This window comes from Brassica oleracea, chromosome C3 (assembly GCF_000695525.1).
Source record: "Brassica oleracea var. oleracea cultivar TO1000 chromosome C3, BOL, whole genome shotgun sequence".
In the NCBI taxonomy this organism is placed as follows: Eukaryota; Viridiplantae; Streptophyta; class Magnoliopsida; order Brassicales; family Brassicaceae; genus Brassica; species Brassica oleracea.
Window position 1 is genome coordinate 37,307,779 of NC_027750.1, and position 19,904 is coordinate 37,327,682.

The 19,904-nt window shown below is 39.5% G+C and overlaps 2 protein-coding genes and 1 non-coding gene across 3 annotated transcripts; 1 reads left to right on the top strand and 2 right to left on the bottom strand.

The window, feature by feature from the left end:
- Positions 1 to 3,772: 3,772 nt before the first annotated feature.
- LOC106328202 (BTB/POZ and TAZ domain-containing protein 1) lies at positions 3,773 to 5,692 on the top strand. The gene is made up of 5 exons (XM_013766594.1): positions 3,773 to 4,002; positions 4,100 to 4,239; positions 4,339 to 4,642; positions 4,739 to 5,064; positions 5,331 to 5,692. The coding sequence occupies exons 1-5, from the start codon at positions 3,871 to 3,873 to the stop codon at positions 5,518 to 5,520; spliced, it is 1,092 nt and encodes a 363-aa protein (XP_013622048.1). The 5' UTR covers positions 3,773 to 3,870; the 3' UTR covers positions 5,521 to 5,692.
- Positions 5,693 to 9,212: 3,520 nt separating this feature from the next.
- On the bottom strand, positions 9,213 to 12,459 carry LOC106330529. The gene is made up of 6 exons (XM_013768980.1): positions 11,848 to 12,459; positions 11,528 to 11,773; positions 10,373 to 10,511; positions 10,029 to 10,179; positions 9,749 to 9,948; positions 9,213 to 9,658 (listed from the first exon to the last, which is right to left on the bottom strand). The coding sequence occupies exons 1-6, from the start codon at positions 12,457 to 12,459 to the stop codon at positions 9,213 to 9,215; spliced, it is 1,794 nt and encodes a 597-aa protein (XP_013624434.1).
- A 6,804-nt stretch (positions 12,460 to 19,263) lies between these two features.
- TRNAT-UGU lies at positions 19,264 to 19,335 on the bottom strand. The gene has a single exon. It is a non-coding gene; the product is annotated as a tRNA-Thr (tRNA).
- Between the last annotated feature and the right edge of the window lie 569 nt (positions 19,336 to 19,904).

A 19,904-nucleotide genomic window follows, 5' to 3' on the forward strand; every position in this document is an offset into this window, starting at 1 on the left:
TAAAAATCAGTCTGAAAATATCGTATTAAACAGTCAATCAAATCTATAAAATTTCATAAAAGTAAAAATTATGGCAATGAAATATTTATGTTATGACAACAAATCATGCGACGGCTCAGCCGATCAATGCAGAGTAATAAATAAATTATACGGCGGCTCGGCCGACCAATTAATAACAAACAGAATATAAGGCGGCTCGGCCGACCAATAAATAAATTAAATTAATAGTAAATAATATAGGTAGTATTCCGGCCATTATAACAGGGTATAAATGATACAAATATATTTTACCGAATCGCAGAGTGATCGTGCTGATAACGTGTTATAAAAAGAACTGGAATTTTATTATATCGCAGGAATTTAAATAAAGCAAAATTTTATACCCGTACCAAGGAGATAATACTGATAAGAAGAGAGGATGTGTTATTGAAGGAGAAGGATGGTGTGTTTACAAACGAACGCAAACGTTCGTATATATAGAAGGAAATTTACTGTGGAAATAGTGCAGCGGGCCCCACATCTTTTATATTTTCAACGAAAACGGCTCATCTTTTCTTGTCTTCCGTAACAATATCGGTGTATTGAAGGTCCAGTTCAACACATAATATATTGCCAAAGATCTGTTGGTTAGATCCTGTTGGTGTAGCTTTTTAGGAATATGAAAATATATTCTTTTTTTTTTTTGGTCAAACGAAAATATATTCTTTAACAACGTATTTTATATGATGTGTTTGTCTTAGAAGGCAATGCGGCTATTCGAAAATGTTTGAGCCATGTTAATTCCACCACGTGAAAGTTTTATAAGAGTGTGTTACAGTCTTACCAAACCCTTTTCATTGATATTTCTAAACGTTGTTAAATAAATGTTTTTGTTCCAATGATTTTAGATACATATGGGTTCGACTTCAGTGATGTGTCTGTGTCTAGTGGAAATATGTCATGACTCTAATCTAAAAAGATATGAAGATTAAATTTCCAAAACTTTTGTGAATTTAGGAAGAAAATGTATTACCTCATGAATAAATAATCTAGATGTCTATGTATATTTGTATTATATGTATTAGAAACAAAGTTTGTCACATCCGGAATAAAAAAAATCTTAAATAATACTCTATATGTTTCTAATTGTAAGTAGTTTTGCTTAAAAACACAAATATTTAGAAAGCTGTAATTTGAAAAAAATATATCATTTAATCAATTAATTCAACCAATTATAAAAAATCTAACATTATTTCATTAGTTACACGGTATCCAAAAAATGAAAAGATGCATTGAAATATGTAAACTACTTATATTGTGAAATAAACTATTTTTGTTAGAACTACTTACATTTTGACATACGAGAGATTGACCCATCTATTATCACTAATTGATTGAGGTTGAAAATTTATCCAACTTAATAATATTTTTGTCAGTTAAATTAGTATATTTTTTCTTTGTCCACACTAATCTATATTGTTCATTTTCCTGTTCCCGATGGTTCTGTGGTTGAGCTCTTTGTGGCTTGTTCTCGCTGGATTCTGAAGCATAGGCGTTATGGCCTTACATGTTATGCATATTCGTAATGGGAGGATTTTGTTACCTATAAGGTTTGGTAACGTCATGTCAAAAGGATGTAAGGAGTTTGTTGGAGCTTGGTTTGGTGGTGAAAATTCTAGAATTTACACTGTTGCTGTTCTTTGCTTTTTATTAGTGCTGTTATGCTGGTTTTTTATTACATTGCTTTATTAGTATGCGAGGAAATCTGTTTCTGTCGGCTTTGGTTTCAGGGTTAACTCATCTTTCCACTAATGTTGTATCTTGAATGTTTCAATATAAGTATTCTAAAAACCAGTGGTGATAGTCCAGTGGCGCTTGAGAGAATATACCTAATACGGCGAACTCTGGTTCGAACTCCGCTGGCCACACGGATATGAGCTATTGCTTTCGGAATGCTCAGGAGATGATCTATCCGTGGGCTATACCTCCATCCGGGGTTAGGCATGTGTCTTTAATAGACCCGAATTTAACCTTTTTATTTTCAAAAAAAAATATAAGTATTCTAAAGTGAAAACAAAAATTGTTCATTTCAGCTTACCACATCTATCTATACTATTATTTGAGAAGTGAATTTGCTTATTTGTCATGTTCTCCATGATTTTAGGCTTAGTCATTAAACAATTTTAATTTTAATTTGACTAACTAAAGTTTTAATATATAATAAATAAATTATATAATTCATTATTTAAATGATTACAAACTAATATTATAAAAATATTTCAAAAATAAATGGAAAACGTTTTTGAAAAAAGAAGAAGATAATTTCATGTATTTATTTTGTGTTTATCTACATCTTTATTTCTTATTTATTTATTTTTATAATTAGTATTATATATACACATATCATAATTAGATATATCATTATACTCAAATATTATAAATAGTTTTATACAAAATAACAAAAATTGATTTATATTTGTTTGTAAACATAATATGTCATGGCATATTTTTAAAAAAATTATGTCATGGCATATTTTTAAAAAAATTTAAATTTATTTTAGTATTAAAATACTAAAAAGAAGTATATAAACAATAACAATAAATTTGATGTATAATTGTTTGTTAACATGATTTTCGTGATATTTTTATTTTTATTTTTATCATTCAGTTGCAAGAATAACTTGTATTTGTTATTTAAGTTGAAAATTTAATATTTCTTTATTTTTATTTTTACTAAATATTTATTGTTATCATCCAGTTGCAAGAATAACTTTCAAAAAAAGAATATTTTCAAAATTTGTTTTCTTATAACAAGTACCTTATATTTATGAAAATTTAAAATTTACTTTATTTACTTTTAATTTTTCAAGAGTTATAAAGAATTATAACTTTGTTTAAATTAAAATTTTCTCAAATATACATTATATATTAATGTTTTGTTTGTCAACATAGTTGGTCTTCCTAAGTGTTTATTCAATTATTATAGGAAGTATTTCACAATATAATTATACATATATCAATATTCTTATTTACTTTGACTAATATAATATGTAAAGTTAAGTTTGGTTTAACATTCTTGTGCTTTTGATTTATTTTGAGATTTTGTAAGTTATGCTGATTCCTAGAATTTGGTTTAATAACATCACTTTATATTAATAATTATATATTTGTTTATTTAATTATATCATTGTTTATAAATTAATATAATAAAAATTTGTTCAAAATAACAACATATTTACAAGATATTAGTGTTGTTCCAAAAATAATGTTTTTAAATCAATAAAAATTAAAAAAATTGAAAGATTTATAAAATAGTATAAATTTAATGTTTTATTTAATTTTTTTGATCTTTAAACTAATAATATATTTATTAATAAATATTTATTAAATGCATATGTGCGGGCAAAACTCCTAGTTTCAAAATGTAACAACATAGCCATCGCATTTAAATCATGTATATAATGAGATGATTTGATATATTAAATCAGAAAACAACATTCTATAAATCCGACCTAGGTTAGTGTTAAAGATAACACCTAATTATTTAATGACTCATCATGATGAGAATCGATACAGTAATATACAGATCCCGAGACACCTCAAAATACAGTTCATTATGCTAATTTCCAATTCATTTTAATTTTAGGTTACAAAAAAATACAGAGAATCAAATACGCGGGTGGAGTGGGGTAAGACAGAAATAAAAGATAAGAGATATTTATTAAATAAGAATTCCACGTGTATGATCAAATCAAAAAGGGTAGGCTTCGTCGAGCTGTCTATAAAATCGTCCAGAGATGCACCGCCACCCCTTCAAGCTTCTCCATCAATTAAAACCATCTCACAAAACGCTCTTTCTTTCTCTTAAACGAAAGCTGCTACATAGTCACGATGGCAATAACCGCTACTGAAAACGACGGCGTTTCATTAACCACCGACAAGATTTCGTATGATCTTGTGGAAACTGATATTGAGATCATCACTTCCGGTCGCCGTCGTATCCCAGCACACTCCGGTGTCCTGGTAAAGATTATTTACTTCTTTGGCGTGTCCGATCTTTTATTCTTGTTTTGGTATTTTGGTGTTAATTTTTGGTTGTGTTTGAATTTGAAAAATGCAGGCTGCCGCGTCGCCGGTACTAGCGAACATCATCGAGAAGCCGAGGAAAAGCCACGGCGGATCATCGAAGAGAGTCATCAAGATTGTCGGCGTTCCATGCGACGCCGTTTCTGTCTTCATCAGATTCCTCTATTCTCCCAGGTTCGTATGGTCAAATTTTGAAATGATTTTTCTCCTTTATTATAACAAGTCGGAGTAAATTACTAAAATAACCTTTCGTGTATTTCTAATTTTCCTTAGTTTGACGGAGAAGGAGATGGAAAGTTACGGAATCCATCTACTGGCTCTATCACACGTCTACATGGTGACTCACTTAAAGCAAAGGTGTACGAAAGGCGTCGGCGAGAGAGTGACGGTTGAGAACGTGGTCGATGTTCTCCAGCTAGCTCGGCTTTGCGACGCACCTGGCCTCTGTCTCAAGTGTATGCGTTTGATCCACTCCAAGTTCAAGACCGTTGAACAGACCGAAGGATGGAAGTTTCTTCAAGAAAACGATCCTTTTCTTGAACTCGACATTCTCCAATTCATTGACGACGCTGAATCGGTAACAAATCTAAAAGCTCAAAACGTTTGGTTCTTGAAAACCTCTGTTTTAGCCCTGCTCTTACCATGGTTAGTTCTTTTGTGTGATTACTTGCAGAGGAAGAAACGAAGACGGAGACACAGAAGAGAACAGAATCTTTATATGCAATTGAGTGAAGCCATGGAATGTATAGAACACATATGTACCGAAGGTTGCACGTTGGTCGGACCATCGTCCAACTTAGACAACAACATGTTAAAACCCGGTCCATGCAGTGCGTTCTCGACTTGTTACGGACTACAACTTCTGATACGTCACTTTGCAGTTTGCAAGAAACGAGTCGTTGGCAAAGGTTGTATTCGTTGCAAGAGAATGATTCAACTCCTTAGACTTCATTCTTCAATCTGCGACCAATCTGAGTCTTGCCGTGTCCCACTTTGCAGGTAACATTAATAGAATCATCCAAACACACATTTTTCTACATGTTTTATAAAGTTTTAAATTTTCGATCGTAAATCTCGTTTTAATTTTTCACTTTCGGCGCCAATAATAATTGTGGTGGTGACCTACTTGTTAGATCATGAGTCATGATCAGACAGCTTGGAAAAACTTTTGTTGTTAAAGAAGATATTTTAAAGTTTTTTTTTTTTGTAAAAAAATATATTTTAAAGTTAGAAATCTAATTTCGTATTATTGGTGATTGGAGTAGGCAATTTAAGCAAAGAGGAGAAAAGGACAAGAAAATGGTTGAGGACACGAAGTGGAATGTTCTGGTGAGAAGAGTTGCATCTGCTAAAGCTATGTCTTCCTTGTCTCAATCGAAGAAGAAGAAAAGTGAAGTGTTATTAAAAGAAGAAGCAGAAGATTTCATCAGAATCAGGAAGACGAAGTTTTTTTGAATTCTTTGTTTTTTTCTGTAGAATATATTATATTATATATAATGAAACTATTGTTAGTAGTTCGTCTCTTGGACCGGTTGATCGGGTTAAATTTGTCAGATGAGTAACCCTTTTAATATGTTGTTTGTTTGATCATATCCTATATATAAACTTGTGTATTATTGTTCGTTCACCAGTGATGTTTTTAAATTTTATAAATTGGAATTTGTTTAGACTACGAATTTAGTTGCAAGAACTAAATCTCTATCCCTCTCTTCATTCCGGGCCTCTACAATATTTAAATTTATGTGCTTCTGATCTAAGATTTTTAACATATAATGCGGAGGAAAATTCAGTTGGGATTTGTATAAAAGAAATTTGTCAAAATGGACTTCGATGGAGCACAATTATTATTTTGTTGTATCTGGTTGGTGTGCAGAATTTTATGAGCATACCTTGAATACTTGATTGGTATTTGTCTTGCCAACCAAATCACTGATTTGTATTTTTTTGCCAACTAATAAATCATTAACTTCATTAGAACAAATTAAACTCATATAAAAACTAAGACATATAGAACATGCATAGATGGTTATTATAAAGTTCTCATAACCAAAGTGTAACAACCCGTCCCGTGGGACCCAGGCTGACAGCTTGTCTTGTGGGAAGGCTGTTAAAGAGTGAGGTCGGAAGTTCGAATCTCACCAACAACCTAATTATGGGACAGATAGTTCTCATAATAGAGGGGTTGGGGTCGGTGCGCCGCAGCGCTGTGAACATGGGTCCCACGGGACGGGTTGTCATACAAAGTATCAGCACATTGGTTGTCATACAAAGTATCAGCACTGGGCGGGTTGTCATACAAAGTATCAGCACATTGGTTATCAGACCGATTAATACATAAAATCGAATTGGCCTGATGAACATATTTTCCAACACTCACTCGTATATATATAACGGTGTAGTTTCAAATCGCACGTTTTATCATTTACAACACGCTTGTTGATTATATTATAATCTTCAAACCAAATGAAAATATCCTAAAGACTAGCATGATTATTGTATAATAAGATCATAAAACTCGAGATTATATATGAGGTCGTTCTTTGTTAAAAATTCAAGTTGCATCTGTCCAATCAATCACAGAACTTGTAACTCTGAATGATAAAAGGGAAAATTGCTTGAAAGAAACAGAAATCCAATATAGAGATCAAAATTGATTAACTAGTCTTAGTCGTTGCTAGTATAGTGGGAGTTGATCATAATTGCTCATGCAGACGCAAATTATCAGAAAAAACATGTGCTATTTTGTTGTAGCAGATATTTGTTTACTAATTATTATCGAAGTGGAAAAGGGGTAAGACGCGTGGGAAACAGGATCACCACGCAATGTGGTTTCGTGTCTGATGTCTCACAATTCAAGTCATACTGATTAACTACCATATGAATGCAATAAGTAGAAAAAGTATAAAACAAAACAAAGATTAATATTTTCTAAATGGTATAAGAATATCTTCATGTTATGACAAAATAATTTGGCTAAAACAAAGGTAAGACGACAAGAATGTGAGAAATATCTAAAAGAAAAGTTCAGGAAGATCGAGCAAGTTAACTACGGATATTTTCCAATTAATTGAAATGGAAATTGATGTTTTTGTGGAATATGGAATATTAAATTTCTCTCTGCCTTTTAGATGAACTGTCAGGTATAGTGTAATACTTTTGAGTATTGAAATAGATAATTTGAATTTAGAAAAGAATAGAAAAAAAATTAGATGAGATTAATGTAGAATAAGAGATTAAGAGACTAATGAATAATCACTATGAAATGTGTAGAGAGAATAATTGTTTAGAACTGTCTAAATTATCATTAATGATGAAGGTTACAATATATAGAGAGATTACACTAACAAGGATTTTCAGAATGGACACTATTACAAAGATAATGTTCTACTTTAATTCAAACCGTCCAATAAACTTTTCCACATGTGTAAAACACCTTTAGCTTGGACATCCTTTAGCTTGGACATCCTTTAGCTTTATCGAGTCTTTGACAGCATGTCCAAGCTCTTCCTTATCCTTCCCAAACGGTCACAAATGAGTGTAGAAAATCAAAGGTAATTCCTTTTTTACGGATGAGTTAACCAGATGTGGTAAATTCATCATGGTCAAGTTTGGGCGATCCTAAATGGTACGGCTCGTACGGCCTGTACGGCTTAGGTCGACCCAAACTCATCCTTCTTCTACTTTTCAGTCCTTCCTAGCCTCATCTTCTATTAGCAACACGCATCATCATTTCATGATTTCCTTTCAACACTCTCCCTCAAGCTTAGCTTTGTGAAAGCCTAAGTTTGGATAGCCATATCTTCCTCAATAAAAACCTCACCAAGGAAAACTCATTGAGACAAAACCTTGATGAGAGAAAAAGAGTAAAGACCTCATGACTTAGGGGATCAGTTCTTCTTCTTCCCAAAGATCAATGAAGCCCAATCTGATATGAATGGACTCCATTGTCTTCTGTCTTGCGGCTTTAGTAAACACATCAGCCAACTGATCTTCACTTCTAGTGTAGCATGGCAAGATGACTCCTAGAACAATCATATGTCTCACTTTGTGGCAATCAACTTCAATGTGATTTTTCCTCTCATGGAACACCGAGTTGGAGGCAATATGAATAGCGGCTTTGTTGTCACAATGCATTGTCATTGGAGTTGCTTGATCAATCTCCAAATTCTTCAAGATGCCTTTGATCCATACCAGCTCGTTTGTAAGCTTCAGCATGGCTCTATACTCAGCTTCTGCACTTGAACAAGACACCACCTTCTGTTTCTTGCTCTTTCAAGTAACCAAGTTGCCTCCAATGAATGTACAATAGCCGGTTGTTGATCTCCTATCAGCCCTATCACCAGTCCAATCAGCATCATAGTATCCAATAACTTTAGTGCTTCCATTACAGCCCATCCATACTCCTTGATCAGGTGAGCCATTGAGATACGTCAAGATCCTCTCCACCATGCGCCAATGATGCTCCTTAGGTACGTGCATGTGTTGGCTCACCTGATTCACATCAAAACAAATATCAGGCCTTGTAATGGTGAGATAAATCAATTTGCCAACTAGTTTTCTATAGAGTTTAGAATACTGGAATGGTTTGCTGTCTTCAATCTCGTGGGAATTTGTAACCATCCTCCATAGCCTTGCTGTCTTGCCTCCATAAGCACATGTACCTTTCAAAAGATCAAGTGTATACTTTCTTTGGGACATGAATAAGCCTTCCTTGGATCTACATATCTCAATTCCAAGGAAGTATTTCATTCCTCCCAAATCCTTAATCTCAAACATAGATTTAAGGAATTCATTGGTTGCTTTGATACCTTCCTTACCACTTCTAGTGATAATGATATCATCAACATACACAAGGAGTGCAATCATACCTGAGGGAGTCGTGAGAGTGAAGAGGGTATGATCTAATTCTGACTTCTTAAAACCCCGGCCATTCAATGTTGTGCCTAGCTTGTTGTACCAAGTTCTTGGTGATTGTTTCAGCCCATAGATAACCTTCTTCAGCCTCAATACATTCTCTGGCTTCACTAGATGTTCCAATCCTGGTGGAGGATACATATAGACTTCATCCTCAAGCTCTTCTTGTAGGAAAGCATTCTTTACATCCATCTGCCAAAGCTCCCATCCAAGATTGACTGCTAGACTCAACACTATCCGGATTTATGGAGCTTGGCTACTGGTGCAAATGTCTCAATGTAATCCTCTCCATAGGTTTGGGTGAAGCCTCTTACTACCAGTCTAGTCTTCTTCCTATCAGTCTTCCCATTGGCTAAGTATTTAATAGTGAAGATCCATCTACTAGACATAGCCTTCTTTCCTTTAGGTAGCTCACTCTCATACCATGTGTCATTCTTTATCATAGCTCCTGCCTCAGCTCCGACTGACTCTTTCCATTCCTTATCCATCATTGCCTCTTCATAGCTTCTTGGAACATAAATCTCATCCAAGTTTACCATAAAGGTACAATGCTCTTCAGGGTATTGAGCAAAGGAGCACACAGCCTGAGAAAGATGCTCCACAGTCTGGGCATTGTAGTACACTCTCGTGTTTACCCAGCTAGAAGGATCCTTCTTTATCCTTGTGCTTCTCCTCAATACTGGTTGATCAGCCACTTCTTAGACACTCGGCTTTTGTGCTTCAGTCTGAGCTTCTCCTTGTGATTCTACTTCTCTTTGGCCTTGATCACCTTGATTATGAGAGCTTGAGTTACTCTCTTCTCCTTCTTCACTCAAGCCGGCTCCATCTTGACCATTTTCTTGAGTTTCAGGCTCGCTTCCCCCTTTATGATCAAGGTGAGATGTTTGATCAGCTCCAATAGGTGCAGTAGAGCTCTCTTGTTGGCTTCCACCACCATTGTTCTGATCCTGAGTATCTTGATTCCTAGACCTTCCAAAATAATCCTTAAGACTCCTGCCTCATCTGATGTGAGATCTCTCAAATCCTTTTTATTCGTTTCTTCATAATACCCTCTTACGTCAATAAACTTCACATCTCTAGAGACTAGCACTCTTCTAGCTTCTGGATCATAGCACTTGTATCCCTTTTGAGTTGTTGAGTAGCCTATGAACATTGCCTTTGTGCTTCTTGCTTCTAGCTTGTTTTTCAACTCTCCTGGTACTAGAACATATCATAAGCATCCAAATACTCTCAGGTACTCCAATGATGGCTTGTGCTTGTTCAAAACTTCGAATGGTGCTTGATCCTTCAACATCTTTGTAGGAATCCGACTGATTAGATAACAAGCAGTGGATACAACATCACTCCAGAACCTCTTAGGTACATTGGCTTGGAACATCATGGACCTAGCAACCTCCATCAAATGCTTGTTCTTTCATCTCGGCCACACCATTCTGCTGAGATGTGTAAGGACAGCTCGTTTGATGTAGGATTCCATGGTGATCTAGATGGCTCTTGAACGCATAGCTTGTGTACTCTCCTCCATTATTCGTCTTTCAAAATTTTAATCTTAGCATGATAATGATTAGTCACATAAGCTTGAAAGTTCTTAAATGCATCTATCACCCTATCTTTTGATGGAATTAAAGTTAACCAGGTGTATTTAGATTTTTTACCAATGAATGTGGCAAAGTACTTATGATTATCTTTAGATAAGCAAGATACAATCCAAACATCAGTGTTAATTAGATCAAAACAATTATCATAAACACTAGATGAACTTGGAAAGATAGTTTTACAATGCTTGCCTAAAATACAAGCTTCACAATCCTTATTTTCAAAAACAACACATGGTCACATCAAGTTCAAAGCTCTCCCATGAGGATGTCCTAATCTAACATGCCACAATGCATTTTTATTTAAACTAGAAGCAGAAGTAAATGAGCAATTATAATTAGAGGATCAAGTTCTTCAAGCAAGTATAACTCTCCTTTGGTAATTCCTTTTCCAATAAATTGGTTGCTCTCAATATCCTGAAACTTCACATCATTAGGACTGAATATGACATTGCAATTTAAATCAGTTGTGCATTTCTTAACAGATAGCAAATTTGAAGTAAATTCAGGCATGTAGAAAGCTCTAGTACTCTTATCAAACAGTTTCATGTTTCCTATTCCACTAATAGATATCTTATCACCATTTGCAATTATAACATGTCCATTAGTTGGTTTTATATCTTTAATAAAATTGGTGTCACTAATCATATGATGAGATGCACCAGAATCTACAATTAATGGTTTAGATACATTGCTAGCATTATGACAAATGCTGATTGGTGATCTATATGCATTGAACTTATGATTCATCTTAGCATTTCTAGCAAAGTTATAATCGGTTCTAGCATTTCTATTAGTCCTAGTTCTATAGTTCTAGCAATCATTGATGCACCAAAAGAATACCCATGAATGTTACCATTATCCTTGAGCATTTTGATGAGAGCATCCATCTCGGATCTCCTAATGAAGTCCTGATCATTGCCACGGATGCTAGGAACTCATGTGTAAGTCACCAAGGCCTTGCCATCACCTTCACGGCCATCTCCTTTAGCTCCTCGGTTAGATGGCCCAGCTCCACTCGTACCTTCAGACTTGTGAGCTCTTGCCTCTCTCTCCTTCATGAACTTGGCCGGCTTTAGGTGGGGATGGAGTATCCAGAACTGGCTCTTCTTGTGTCTATGCTTCTTGCAATGATCACAATTTCCATTGAACTTCCTATCTTCATACTTGTTGTGTGCTGTTTTGTTGGCTTGTGGAGTCTCCTCATGATCAGTTTGCGCAACATTTACAAGAGACAAGTCTCTCTTGCTCCAAAAAAAAAGCCAATAGAGACCTGCTCCTTTTGTATCTGAGCACACGCATCCTCAAGATCAGGAAGCTTCTCAGACCTCAGTATATGCTTGATCAAGCTATTGTAGTTCAGATTCAAGGTAAGCAAGAGTCCAAAGACCTTATATTTCTCACGCCTTTCATTTAGAAGCTCCAGATCAGTTGTGCTTGGCCTCAACATCTCCAACTCAGACCAAATGGACTGGAACCTCCCCAAGTGCTTAGTAAACTCCATGTCATCTTGAGCTAAACCAGTTATGACCTTCTTCACTTCAAAGACTCGGCTCAGATTGGAGGTGTTTCCATACACCTTCTTCAATGTGTCCCACAGCTCCTCGGCTGTCTCACAGTAGCTATAAGCATCTAGAATAGTCGGCTCCAATGAGGCATGAAGGACATACATCACCATCATATCCTCTTGTTGCCACTTCTCAGCTTCACTCTCCGAGACACTCTCCTTGTCTCCTCTTTGGGTAATGAGCTTTGGAGCCTCACCAGATGTGATATGCTTCCATAAACCCTTGCTTTCCACATCAGTCTTCACCATCCTAGACCATACTAGATAGTTACTCCCTTTGAAAGTCACATCAACCTTCATCTTCATACCACTTTCCATCTTCAACAGCTTAACTTCAAAAACTTGTAAAAGATTGAATCTTGAGACTTTAGAACTACACCAGCTTCCAACGAATTGTATCATGTCTTGAATCTTCAAAGTAACCTCCAAAGAACCAGATAAGATCTCACAAGTACTAGCTGAAACACTCTTGATGTCGGATCTTCAAATAAACCTTCAAACACACTCACTTGATCTCTTAAAGCTTCAAGCTTGAATCTTCAAGAGAAACTACCAAGAACTCAGATTGAAATCAACATGGCTCTGATACCATTATACTTTTGAGTATTGAAATAGATAATCTGAGTTTATAAGAAAATAGAGAAAAGATTAGATGAGATTAAGGTAGAATAAGAGATTAAGAGACTAATGGAGAATCATTGTGAAATGTGTAGAGAGAATAGTTATTTAGAACTGTCTAAGTTATCATTAATGATGAATGTTCAATATATAGAGAGGCTACGGTAACAAGGGTTTTCAGAATGGATACTATTACAAGGATAAGGTTCGACTTTAATTCAAACTGTCCAATAAGCTCTTTCACATGTGTAAAGCACCTTTAGCTTTATCCAGCCTTTGACAGTCTGTCAAAACTCTTCAGTATCCTTCCCAAACGGTCACAAATGAATGTAGAAGATCAAAGGTAACTCCTTCTTTACAGATGAGTTAACCGGATGTGGTAAATTCATCTTGGTCGAGTTTGGGCGATCCTAAATGGTACGGCTCGTATGGCCGGTACGGCTTAGGTCGACCCAAACTCATCCTTCTTCTACTCTTCACTCCTTCCTAGCCTCAACTTTTATTAGCAACACACCTCATCATTTCGTGACTTCTTTTCAACATAGTAGAGCCATGGATGCACAAAAGCTTTCATACCACTAGACCGATAGGGCCACATGAATAATTCTTATCACGGAAATCAAAGTGGCCAAAGATACAAGGACGTACGAAATTAAAGAAAAACAAAATTTATTATAATCTGAGTTATAGTGATTGTATATGATTATTTGTTGGGTATAGGCTTAGCCCTCCCAAAAGGCCCACAAGACAATTATCCAGACACATGATCACAACAAAGAAAGTCGGCTCGTCGACTTGCGAGCCGGTGATCGACTCGGCTTTAGACTGCTTTTGATCGGCTAGACGACCAACCGAAAGTCGTCGGCTTGATGACTCGAGTCAGCGGCCTGACACCTCGGCCCAACCAATCGAGGAGGCCCGTCAGGACATAGCACATTAGGTTAACGAGCATGTGTCTATAAAAGGAGGAGAAAAGACAACAAGGAGGGGACTCAAGACGTCGACTGGCGAACCCGTTCCCAGAGCATGGAACTCCAAAGATACTACTCTTGAGAACATGTCTAACGGTCGAGCACCTGCAAGTCTTACTCGATCGAATCTCCGAATCAACGAGTGAATGACAATCCTGTCACTTTCACTCGAAAAAAAAAACAGGTGAATGCGCTTCCACTGCCACTTTCACTAATCCAAAAACGAACTACGAATGGCTTGATCCTCTCCTAGAGGTACATAAGCAGCCTTAAATGGTCCAGCTATAACAAAACAATCCCCCAACAAGTTGGAGCGCGAATTGTTTTGAACGATGCTTCCGCACGAGCACGACCTTGTCTCTCGGACGAACGTACTAGCTCTCGTGCCCACTAATGAGCATGTCCTGATCAGACACGTGCTCGAGGGATCCCCGGTCGTATCACGGTCTCAGTCGATGCGGTCGAGAAAACAGCTTTCAATCACCTTATGATCCTTTGAAACCAGGTTTGGCCAACCTAACATTTTTAGGATCACATTAAGATCGAATGAGAACCGCTGTCGCTCGAAACTATAAATGATTATCTTCGAAGTCGAAAGTTATACTTTTTTGAGGACTTGAACTGACGACGTAATACGTCAAGATTCGATAAGACTGGACAATCGACTCTCCGATTTAATTCGAAACACTGACCGAATCGTCAAGTCAAAATCATTAGAATCTAATGTCCGAAACACAATTCAACGACTCGTCGAAAGGCAACTAGCACTTCCGAGTCCACGAGACTGTATTTCACGACTAAGGCAAACTTCGTTTTTCTTTTAAAAAGGGCTTACTGAAGGTCTGAAACGAAAAACAGCTGCAAAGTAAAGAGTTCAGAAATTACATCAACAAAAGCCTCAAAGGGCTAAAAAAACAGAAAGCTTAAGCAAATCAACAACAACATATGAGGTTAGTCTTCGGCACGATCGGGGTCTTCCTTGACGACTCGAGCTTCGAGCTGATCTGAGGCGCCTCCAGCCTCGTCCGTTGCCGAAGCAGGCGAATCCTCAACTTCGTCGACCACTCCTTCCTCTGTTCCTTGTGGATTATCCCTAGGGACTCGCACGTCCGATTTTTCACCACCCTCTTCTTCAGCTGAAGAGTCTGAGAGTTCGAGCAGGTCATCAGGCTCTGATCCCGCCTCCTCGAGTCCCAAAGGAGGAGTCGGATTTGCGTCGTTAACTCCGAGTACCGGGATCAACGACTCCTCACTCACGACGAGGTTGGCCATTGACGGGGCAGGGCCCAAGACAAGTGGAGCAGTCGCATCTTCGGACCTTTCGACCCTACTAACAACCTCGTGTCCCTGAACAGACGACTCCCCGAGCTCTCTCCCGGTCAGTTCGTTCGACCTTTCGGTCGCATGATCCCACTGAGAACTAGTTGGAGTTTGGAGGGAAGCCGCGGTTCCTGCATCAATCAGACCTGCGTTCGACCCGTACGGGTAGATCGCTTCCAAAACGTCCTCGTTCAAGAAGGTGGACGGGAGATGAAGCGGAGACAAACCGAGAAGCTCTTCGGGAATCCCGCCAACAGTTAAGCGCTTAGCCTCAGCTTCGAACTCTTTCTCCTGCTCAGCAAACAGGTCGATCGTCTCTTACGGGATATCAATCCCGCTCTCCTTAATCGCTTCAAGACACTTGTTTGCTCCAAAGGCTTGGCTCTGCAGGGATCTCGCCATCTCAAAGTCGCCACGACGCTTCTCGAGGTCTCGAATTTTAGCAAAACGATGATTGATTTTTACAATCATAGCCGTTTGAACGCGGACTCGCTCATGCGTAACCTCGTAACTACGAGAGTCCCTCAACCGGTTGACCTCCTTCAGATGCCTTAAAACCGTGGCCACCCACTTCTCCTCCAAAGCAGTTTTCTCTTTTTCCAAAGCAGCTCTCCCTCGTTCGAGCTTTTTGAACTTGTCATTCATCTCCCCGAACTTCTCCATAAACTTCTCCTTCTGAGCTTTCTTCCCTGCGAGTAACCGACTCTGCTCCGCTGCTGCCTTGTCGATCGCCGCCCTGAATTCACTCGTCTTGCGATTGAGAACCGTGTCCCTCGCTCGCACGAGTTTGTCAGATTGCTTCAGTTTGGAGATGTGGTCTCCTTAAGGGCTGTGTCGTACAACTCAACGACGTAGTTCATGCTCCCATCGCTCGGCACAAACAAAGGGGAGGATCAGAACTAAGAATATAGAGAAGGCGAGACGAGGAGAGTATTCCTTACCAAAACCTTGGTCCTCGCTGCATCAACATATGGGTCTTTGAAGAGGAGATCTTTAATAGGAGGCATATCCTTGGCGCCACCTCGAATTTGTCGAATAAGCTCAGCACATTCCGACAGAGCATAAGCAAGTGGAGTGTCGCTGTCATACTTGAATTCAACGCGATCGCGGAATTTGATTCGACGTTCCTCCGAGGCTGAGCCACCCCCCGTGGTCGTCGGAGGCGCCACTGAAGGAGTCTTTGTAGCAGAAGCGGATGCATCACTCCCACTGGAAGGTTTCTTCCTCTTCTCTTGCGGGATGTTTGGGGAACCGCTCGACTCAACGACAGCTTGATCCGACTCTGCTCCGCTGCTGCCTTGTCGATTGCCGCCCTGAATTCACTCGTCTTGCGGTTTAGAACCGTGTCCCTCGCTCGCACGAGTCTGTCAGATTGCTTCAGCTTGGAGATGGTCTCTTTAAGGGCTGTGTCGTACAACTCAACGACGTAGTTCATGCTCCCATCGCTCTGCATAAAGAATCGGGAGCAGACCTTTTCTTCTTATTACCGTCTGTCACAGATTGCTCGGCAGTCTCTCGTTCAGAAGACTGCACAATGTCCTCCCTCGAGGATTCGATATTGATTGGGCCTACAGGTGGTCCCGAGGAAACAGCAGGAGGGGGAGGCTCTGAAGGAGTCGTCTCGCCAGGATTCGCCTTACTAGGAGTCGTCTCACCAGGAGTCGTCTCACTAAGAGTCGTCTCACCAAGAGTCGTCTTACTAGGAGTCGTCTCACCGGAAGTTGCATAAGACGTCTTTTTCCCTCCGCTCAGCTTCTTCTTGATTAGTGCGCTCAAGTCCGGAAGTTCTTTCTTCTCCCTAGCTGCGTTGATCACCTTTTGCTCGGCACGATTGAATATCGAAAAGCGCCGCTTGTTGCCGGTAATCAAAGGTGGTAAATCGGATCTCCAGTCCCCTGCAAGAGGTCGACGAGTCAAATCCGGATAAAGGCCTCGGGTGAACAGACGCGAGCCAGGAAAAATATGTAATCACGAAAAGAAAACTTACTCTTCGAAATCCTATCGATGGCTCCTCGAATACTCTGGCCGGTGATGTATTTCTAACTTACTTGAACACGCGACACGACGGCACGAGTGTTAGCAATGAACTCTTCTGGATAGGAGGCCGAATCTGGGTGATCGACTGCAATCAAACGAGGACTCGTCAGTCAGAAAATAAAAGAAAGAAACAGTCGATAAGCTAACAACATCGCTCTACCGAGCTTATGATTCCATAAAAATCGAAAGGAATCGCCGGGCGGCTCCTCGAAGGCGAAACCATCAGATTTGACGTAAAAATAGAAGCGCTGCCAATTGGCCGTCCTACTGGGGTGGTCAACAATCACATTGTAGTTGGGCCTCATCTGAATCGAGAGCAATCCGTCCCCCATAGACTTAACGTAGGTCAGCTCTTCAAGAGTCTGCACGCTCATTGAGATATCGATCTCCGCCGCCGTCACCATCAACGCTACCGAGATACGGAACGCGCCATTCAAGAACTGGTTCATTGCTGCGTCACGACGTCTCGCATAAGATGTGATGAGTCGAGGAATCGGAAACCATAGCTTGGTCTCGCTCTGAAAGTATGACTCGTAGACACACTGAAACCCCAACGGAGCGGACCACGGCCTCTGAGACCTCGTTGGGATTAGGAAAGTCACTCTGACTCCTCCGCACTCTCTCAGCAAAGCTTTCACGCTGCTAGGAGTCGAACGAGTCTCCTCGACGTTCTCCCACGTTTGTCCTTCCACGACAGGAGAACGCATCTGTTCTGGCGCCAAAGCTGGGAGATCTTCGAAGATCCCTTCGGGGTGATAACAACATGGAACGAAGTCAGGGAGAGAAGCCTCTCTCTCCTCGCGGAGTTGATGTGCCGACTCAGCAAGGAGGACTTGCTGAGGCGTATCCATGTTCTCTGTATCCATCATGGCTTAACAATGAATCGTCTCGAAGTCAGAGGGAGAGTTCGACTCGACGACACGAGCAGGACTCGATTGGGTCGCTCTCGCCACAGCCTTCCCTTTCTGTGCCCTGGAAAGCCTGCCGCTACCGCCCGACGACATTCTCAAAGGACTAAGACTACAAAGTTAGAGAGAGAAGCGGAAAGCAAGAGAGAGAAAGTACCTGAACCGGATGAAGAGTAGAGAAAATGAGATGCGAGGGGGTATTTATAAGGGATCGAGCGCATCGCACCCCGAGGCGTCATCATTAGGCCTAGATGGGCCTAGACCGGCCCATTTGGGCGCGTGAAGCTCACCACGACTCGCGACGTTTCGACTTCTCGAGGAAAACCAAGCCCGTAGCTCACCACATCTCGCGACGTTTCGACATCTCGAGGAAAACCAAGACCGATTTGAATCGAGACCAACAGTCGAAATCAAAACCGGAAGAAACCGCCGGTCCAAATCGAATCGGTCAAATCACGGAGTGAGAATAAACGAGCTGCTCACACAGTCGAGGAATCGAGTGAGATCATAAACCTGGAACGATTGTCTTGCAAACCCTACTTCTAAATTCGCTGAGTCGGCTACGCTACTCACCAGTGAACTGGGGGACTTACTGCTGGGTATGGGCTTAGCCCTCCCAAAAGGCCCATAAGACAATTATCCAGACACATGATCACAACAAAGAAACTCGGCTCGTCGACTTGCGAGCCAGTGATCGACTCGGCTTTAGACTGCTTTTGATCGGCGAGACGACCAACCGAAAGTCGTCGGCTCGATGACTCGAGTCAGCGGCCCGACACCTCGGCCCAACCACTCGAGGAGGCCCGTCAGGACAGAACACATTAGGTTAACAAGCATGTGTCTATAAAAGGAGGAGAAAAGGCAACAAGGAGGGGATCCGTAAACTATTACACTCACTTTCGGCTAGATTTAGGATTTCTTATTTTACTTCTCGCCGACTTGTACGGTCCGACGAACCAGCTTTCGCCGGACTAATTCCTTTGTTCTCTCCCCCTTTTGTAATACTGTTTCGACTAATTGATTTAATAAAACACGTATTTGTCTTGACCCACCGACGAGAACTCGTCTTTTCTCTTTACTAGTTTATCGACAGTCTCGGTTCAAACATTATTGAGTTGAAAAGTCTTTGGCAGATAAACGACTAGCGATTCATCATGAATGAGAAGGTCAAAAATGGACGTTCAGATTTAGAAGTTTGAATAATGACCCTACTGAAGCAGTGAGAGAAGAGACAGATCTCTTCATAGTATACTGTAAATCTCAAAAAGTGCCCACACTCAGGATCGAACTACGGACCTTCAGTTTACAAGACTGACGCTCTACCACTGACCTATACGGGCTATTTGTTCAGTATTTTAACTATCGTTTTAGAAAACATAAGCTTGAACTTGTTGGCGCCAAGTTAAGGGTCGCGTTATTACCTTCTTTGACTCAAAAAAAATCTATATATATAAAGAAATGTTCGCCTCTCTCCTGTGAAGCCACATCATCAATTCGTGCGTTTTAGGAGTGACATGTGTCTCATTTTATATTTAGGGCCAAAATAAATGAATGCAGTTAAGGGTAATTGAACCCATCACCTCTAACACTGGTAATTTTTCTTAGAACCACTAGGCTAAAGTTACTTTTTATAAATATGTGGCCGCGAAAATACTTATTATCGTATCAGCTGGAAGTCCATGCTTCTTCTGCTTGTGGCCAGGGCCGATACTGAACTGACGTCAAGATGAAGATCGTGAAGTTAAAAACTTTGCTCCAAACAGTTTTGCAATGTTTCCAACCTTTATAACTTGATGCATATAATATATATCAAAATACATTTGTTGTACACGCTTTTATTAGTTTTGCTTTTAAAAGAAGGTATTTACAGTTATAAATGTTTTGTGCCAGTGAAGTAATGGTTGAAAAA

What these genes read in the sequence shown, in the direction of transcription:
- LOC106328202 (XM_013766594.1), top strand. Translation starts at nt 3,871, where the DNA reads ATGGCAATAACCGCTACTGAAAACGACGGCGTTTCATTAACCACCGAC. An exon ending in CAGCACACTCCGGTGTCCTG is followed by an intron (nt 4,003 to 4,099) that starts GTAAAGATTATT and finishes TGAAAAATGCAG; the next exon opens with GCTGCCGCGTCGCCGGTACT. An exon ending in AGATTCCTCTATTCTCCCAG is followed by an intron (nt 4,240 to 4,338) that starts GTTCGTATGGTC and finishes AATTTTCCTTAG; the next exon opens with TTTGACGGAGAAGGAGATGG.
- LOC106330529 (XM_013768980.1), bottom strand. Translation starts at nt 12,459, where the DNA reads ATGGAAAGTGGTATGAAGATGAAGGTTGATGTGACTTTCAAAGGGAGT. An exon ending in AGAACAAGCATTTGATGGAG is followed by an intron (nt 10,180 to 10,372) that starts GTTGCTAGGTCC and finishes GATATGTTCTAG; the next exon opens with TACCAGGAGAGTTGAAAAAC. An exon ending in CTCAAGCTCTCATAATCAAG is followed by an intron (nt 9,659 to 9,748) that starts GTGATCAAGGCC and finishes CTGATCAACCAG; the next exon opens with TATTGAGGAGAAGCACAAGG.